Source organism: Lethenteron reissneri, chromosome 6 (genome assembly GCF_015708825.2).
Source record: "Lethenteron reissneri isolate LAM-NWPU_2019-01 chromosome 6, ASM1570882v1, whole genome shotgun sequence".
NCBI lineage: Eukaryota > Metazoa > Chordata > Hyperoartia > Petromyzontiformes > Petromyzontidae > Lethenteron > Lethenteron reissneri.
In genome coordinates, this window is record NC_083784.1 from 5848894 (window position 1) to 5855095 (window position 6202).

The 6202-nt window shown below is 60.4% G+C and overlaps 1 protein-coding gene across 1 annotated transcript; it reads right to left on the minus strand.

The window, feature by feature from the left end:
- Positions 1-783: 783 nt before the first annotated feature.
- Positions 784-6202, minus strand: NDUFAF4 (NADH:ubiquinone oxidoreductase complex assembly factor 4). Its single transcript, XM_061571121.1, has 3 exons — positions 5841-6202; positions 4176-4273; positions 784-3034 (listed from the first exon to the last, which is right to left on the minus strand). The coding sequence occupies exons 1-3, from the start codon at positions 5983-5985 to the stop codon at positions 2567-2569; spliced, it is 711 nt and encodes a 236-aa protein (XP_061427105.1). The 5' UTR covers positions 5986-6202; the 3' UTR covers positions 784-2566.

Consider the following 6202-nt stretch of genomic DNA (forward strand, 5'->3'; position numbering starts at 1 on the left):
CGTGACTTTACCGAAAGAACCAAGAAGATGAGTTCGTGTCTTGTCGCTGTTCCTCCTCCTCCTCCGTCGAAGGAGCGCGCAGACAGACCACAGCGGCTTCACGACACGGTCCAGTTTGAGTTGCATGGCCAGTCGTGCTGCCCTGGTGTGTTTTTAATGCATTTCTATGGGTCTCTGTGTCTTTCTGGATTTCTGTGGCTATATGGGTCTCTACTCTGAGTATCGATGTATCTCTGGCTCTCTATGAACGCTGGGGAGCCGGACAAGCCCCTCTCTGCACCAGCGTGGACGGCACCCTCGTGGTGTTCACCTTCTGAAGCGCTCGCTCATCACCGTGGCGTGCGCGATGACCACCACCACCACCACCACAACAACCACCTCCACCACAACCACCACCACAACCACCACCACCACAACTACCACCACCACCACAACCACCACCACGTGACTTTTCTTTTGTGTTGTGCGCGATGCTTTTAGCGCCACAGCGCGTCGATTTGTAGCGTTTATTTTCATTTGTGTTGCTGGTGACTTTGTGTGTTTCATATTAAAATCGCCTCCAGTGCTTTTGCTGCTGCCGGCAATAAAAGTTGTTTAAAAGTCTAAAGTCTATGCTTTTGTAATGTTTCATAGCTTGGTTGCATGGCCACAATTGCACTAACATGGTGTGTTTTTAATATCCTGCATCTTTGTGGGTTTCTGCGAGTCTCTGTCTTTCTCTATATATCCTAATGATGGTACGACTTACGAAGCAAGGGTCATTTTCAAGTTCACCACCTGTGCTCAGCACTGTGCCACTACGCTGCGTTTAGCCACCCGGCACTCCGCTCGTTGTTGTGAGCATTGCTCTTCTGCCCTCTGCTGTTGTCGGAGGGCGACTGCCTTCAACTGCCCAGTAGCATCCTGTACGAGCCTCCTCCACAGAGGCCATCGGAGGTCGCTCATGCTCAGCTTCTGCTCCCGCCGTCTGGAATTCTGTCCCTCTCGAGGCTCGGCGCGGTTGAGACTCCGTCGCTGCCCGATGTTCAAGTCGAGACTTCGCGTGCGTAGAGCCAACTCATTTTACTTTTCCTGATAACCGTCTGGAGATGCGGCGTGTGCGTACGGACGCCAATTGGCGCCGCGATTGTAGCTTCGACGGTGGCCGCTCGGAAGGAACGTACGCCGGATGACGCTCGCATGCATTGCACCGATGGCGTTTAATATTAAACAGCGAGGAAGACAACAGCTTCAAACAAACGCCCGCCCGCCCGCCCATTTATAAATTACGCGATCTCACACGCACACAGATCACCCGCGCAGCCCGCTTGTCAATCCACTGCTGGACGAGAGCGTCCGGCCTTGCCCACGCTGAGCGGGGCGAGGCGAGAGACATGTTTGACCAGACCTCATCACGCTGGTCGGAGCGGGGTTGGTCAGGATGGAGCGAGCACAGAAAAGTAGTGGTGGGAGTTTGCTGCGCTGCCTTCCAGCTGCGCCTACCCTTGCACGCGCGGCTGCTCGTCCATCCAAAGCCCTCGACAGGGTCCCCCCCCCGCCCCCCACCCTGCTTTGCTTGTGAGGTGTCGCGGGGATTACTCTGTACCAGAGGTCGCAAACGGGTTTTGATTCCTTACCCGTACCCGGCCGCACCAGGGTCGCAAATGGGTACCCTTACCCTACCCGTACCCTTCCCGAAATGAGTGACAAACGGTTACTCAACAGTGACTCACGACCTACCCGTACCCGGCCGCACCAGGGTCGCAAACGGGTACCTGTACCCGTACCCGGCTGGGTACGGGTAGCCGGGTATCGGGTAGGGTACGGGTATCGGGTACCCGATTGCGACCTCTGCTCTGTACAAGACATCCAGGGCGAAGCGGAGGCCCCCCCGTGATCAGCGCACCGCGCTATAAACCGTGCGGACCCCGGGTCATTCCCGGGGGCACGAGTGAAACCGGTGCCGGGTAACATTCGATTTCCAACGCCGCTGTGACGATTGGTCAAACGACTCCAACGACTGACGCGGCGTGGGGCCTCGATATTTAACATCGCTGCACAATTTGGCCGTGACCAAACGGCAAGCTCGTCAGGCAGTGGGTTGGCAAAGCGCTGTACATTCCATTTACGCTAAAACCTCCAACAGCCACAATTCAGGGCAATTGCGGGAAAGGCTCCCTACAAATAAACAAGCCAGAAACTCCGGCATCTCTCCTCCCCTCGTCGCACGCTGATGAAGTTGCGCATGCCGAGCGATGCTCAGGGAGGCCTTCATCCAGCAGTGGATCGACCATGGCTGATGATTTCAAATGCAGCTGCTGCTGATAATAAAGGCTGTTTATAATGCTTCTTGTGCTGCTGCTGATGATTTAGAGGCTGCTGCTGATGTCAGAGATTGCTGCTGCTTGTGACAATGACAGCTCTGCCGCTGCTACTGGCGACCATGTTGATAATGACGACGATGACGACGACGACGACGCCGAGTGCACCGGACCCCAGCGCTCTTCGCCCCCAACACCTCGGCTCCACGTCGTCATCCGACAGTGCCACTGCGAGAGCCTCCCTCCACCCTGCATTCCCCCGCAGGTCAGGTGGGCTTCACGGCCGTCCCCTGCGGCCCTTGCAGCCGCTGCAGCTGCTGGTCCTGTTGCCGCTGCTGCAGCTGCCTCACAGGCGGCGGCGGTGGCGGCAGCGGCGGCGACGGCACCGCCGATGCCGCGATCCTCTTGCCGGGCGCCGGCTCGACGTGCATGTCGAACCCGTGGAAGTTATCGCGCAGCGCGCGCACCGACCGCTCGTCGAGGCCGAACTGGTCGGCGACGCGGGCGTCCGAGCGGGCCGCGGGGCCCGAGCGCTCCAGGCCCAGCAGCAGCACGGCCTCGGCCACCGTCACGCGGCCCAGCGGCACCGACGAGACGGACGCCGCCGCGTGCGGCGAGTCCGCCAGCGCCGACGGGAGGTGGACGAGCGGCTCGCGGTGACGCGGGGACGAGGACGGTGCTGACATCGCGGCTCCCGTCGGGGTGCGGAGGCTCATCCACTCGTCTTCCAGAACCTGGGGGCGGCGGGGACGGGCCGACATCGTCACGAGCGGTGACGCAGCGGATGGAGCTCGCGGCACGGCGAAACCCGGCGACCACAGTTTGATTCCCGCTGACGGCCACCGTCACCGGTGACGATTAATTGAACCGGCGGTGGGTTTACCCCCAGATCAGCTCAGCCACAAATGAGTACCCGGTGAGGTGCGTGAACGTCGCCACTCGGGAGATGACGGCGTGGGGCCCTGGCCACCACCCCTTGTGTGCTGTGCCGGTCTCGATAGCAGCTGCTCACTCAGAGCACTTTGCCCAACAGCCTCTCCTAAGGCTATAGGGGGGACCTTTGTATTTGTTTGAGTGGTGGTGCAACACACCGAGTGACGGTGACGCTGAGTGACGGTGTGTGTGACGCTGTGTCACAGTGAGTGATGGGAGTGGCGGTATGTGTGTCACTCTGTGTCACACCGAGTGATGGGAGTGGCGGTGTGTGTGTCACTCTGTGTCACATCGAGTGATGGGAGTGGCGGTATGTGTGTGATGCTGTGTCACACCGAGTGATGGGAGTGGCGGTGTGTGTGTGACGCTGAGTGGCGCTGAGTGGCGGTGTGTGTGACGCTGTGTCACACCGAGTGAGGGGAGTGGCGGTGTGTGTGACGCTGAGTGACGGTGTGTGTGTCACTGTGTCACATCGAGTGATGGGAGTGGCGGTATGTGTGTGATGCTGTGTCACACCGAGTGATGGGAGTGGCGGTGTGTGTGTCACACCGAGTGATGGGAGTGGCGGTATGTGTGTGACGCTGAGTGGCGCTGAGTGGCGGTGTGTGTGACGCTGTGTCACACCGAGTGAGGGGAGTGGCGGTGTGTGTGACGCTGAGTGACGGTGTGTGTGTCACTGTGTCACACCGAGTGATGGGAGTGGTGGTGTGTGTGTCACGCTGTGTCACACCGAGTGATGGGAGTGGCGGTGTGTGTGTCACACTGTGTCACACCGAGTGATGGGAGTGGCGGTGTGAGTCACACTGTGTCACACCGAGTGATGGGAGTGGCGGTGTGTGTGTCACTGTGTCACACCGAGTGATGGGAGTGGTGGTGTGTGTGTCACACCGAGTCACACCGAGTGATGGGAGTGGCAGGTGTGGCTGGCGCTCCTCCGCTCACCTGTCCCGGCGTGTCCGTGGAGTGGACGCGTACGCTCTGCAGGTGCGCCAGCAGCGTCTCCTCGCGCGCTCGCAGCTTTTCCGCGATCGCCTCTCGCTCTGGGGGGTCACGGGGGTCACGGGGGTCATGGGGGGTCACGGGGGGGGGAGGCTCAACGTCAACAGGCTTCAACACGCGAGCATTTCCACGTTTTGTGAATCCGCTGCCGGATGATGAGGACCTCTCCGCGCCGCGCCGGTTAATTTTACCGTACTTCACCATGCCGGTCCGCTGGGTGGGTTGGTGGTGGAGGACAGAGGTCGCAAACGGGTTTTGATTCCTTACCCGTACCCGGCCGCACCAGGGTCGCAAACGGGTACCCGTACCCTACCCGATACCCGGCTACCCGTACCCGGCCGGATATCGGGTAGGGTACGGGTACCCGATTGCGACCTCTGGGATGAAGCCATGTTGCAGGCGCGGGTGGGTTGATTCTAGGAACTTGAATTGTGAGAAGAGTCAAGACGTTGGGAAATGAGTGACAAACAGTTACTCACCAGTGACTCACGGCCTACCCGTACCCGTACCCGGCCGCACCAAGGTCGCAAACGGGTACCCATACCCGGCCGGGTACGGGTAGCCGGGTATCGGGTAGGGTACGGGTATCGGGTACCCGGTTGCGACCTCTGGTAGAGGATAACCGTGGGAACACGTGAGTAGAGTACAACTATGGGTGTTGCTGCACTGCCCCTCCGCGGCCTAGCGCGTAGCGCTGCAGCAGTCTATAGCAACCTGTCCGTGCATCGTGGTCGCTTTAAACTATTGTCATTGTAGTGCGTATATTTAATGTGGCGCTGCACTCTGATGTTGTAGGAGAAAACATTTATTAAAAAGTCTATTAAATTAAGTAGAACGTGTTGTCTATATTTATTTAAAGTTGCGCATTTTGATGTGACGTCACATTTCTCAACCCCCCCCCCCCCCTCGTCACACATCGTCACAAATGTCTGACCCCCCCCCTAGGTGCGTGACGTCATTTATGGACGGCCCCTAATAACCATACTTCACCACTCTGGTCATAGTACTCGTCGTGCATTATTTCGAAAAGCTGCGGGGACGGCTGAAACGCAACCTGTCAGATTTAGTGATCGCGGTAAGTTACATAATAATTATATAAAAATACACATTTTGTAATTAATAAAAAAACAGCGGTGAGAGGTTATATTCGAACTCGCGACCACGGGGTCGGAGGGCGCGCGCGCTGACCGCTCGGGGGGGAAGGGGGCAGGAGTGGGGGGCAGGGGTGGGGGGCAGGGGTGGGGGCAGGGGTGGAGATGGGGGAGGGGGGGCAGGGGTGGGGGGCAACGGCGGAGATGGGGGAGGGGGGGGCAGGGGTGGGGGCAGGGGTGGAGATGGGGGAGGGGGGCAGGGGTGGGGGCAACGGCGGAGATGGGGGAGGGGGGGGGCAGGAGTGGGGGGCAGGGGTGGAGATGGGGGAGGGGGGGCAGGAGTGGGGGGCAGGGGTGGAGATGGGGGAAGGGGGGGCAGGAGTGGGGGGCAGGGGTGGAGATGGGGGAGGGGGGGCAGGGGTGGGGGGCAGGGGTGGAGATGGGGGAGGGGGGGGCCGGAGTGGGGGGCAGCGTCGGAGATGGGAGAGGGGAGGGAGGGGGGCAGCAGGTCACGTGCCTTGAGGGGGCAGCTCGGCCCCGGGCGCCGCGCGGTGGCGGGGAGCGGCTCGCGGCTTCTCGCGTGAGAGCGCCTCCATCGCGCGGCTCTCCAAGTTCACGTTGCGCGCCGCCCTCCACAACGACTTGGTCACCTTGGCGCCCATCGTGGTTTAGTTCCCCTCCTCCTCCTCTTCCCTCGGCCTACTCTTCCTCAGGCGAGTGGCAGCGCTTCTGGGCCCGGGGCAGGCTGTGGGCGAGACGCGTGGAGTGCGGTCGGAGCGAGCGAGCGAGCCCTCGGCCTACTCTTCCACTGCACGCCCAAGGCCTCCGAACTCAGTCGCCGTCTTCACGTTGAGCGCAAATGACGCAACGCGGCCTTCC

Bases quoted from the DNA above. Each gene is read 5' to 3' on its own strand.
- NDUFAF4 (XM_061571121.1), bottom strand. From the start codon at position 5,985: ATGGGCGCCAAGGTGACCAAGTCGTTGTGGAGGGCGGCGCGCAACGTG. The intron at 4,274-5,840 runs GCACGTGACCTG...GTGACCCCCCAG, and splicing joins GGCCGAGCTGCCCCCTCAAG to AGCGAGAGGCGATCGCGGAA. The intron at 3,035-4,175 runs GTGAGCGGAGGA...CGCCGCCCCCAG, and splicing joins CCACGGACACGCCGGGACAG to GTTCTGGAAGACGAGTGGAT.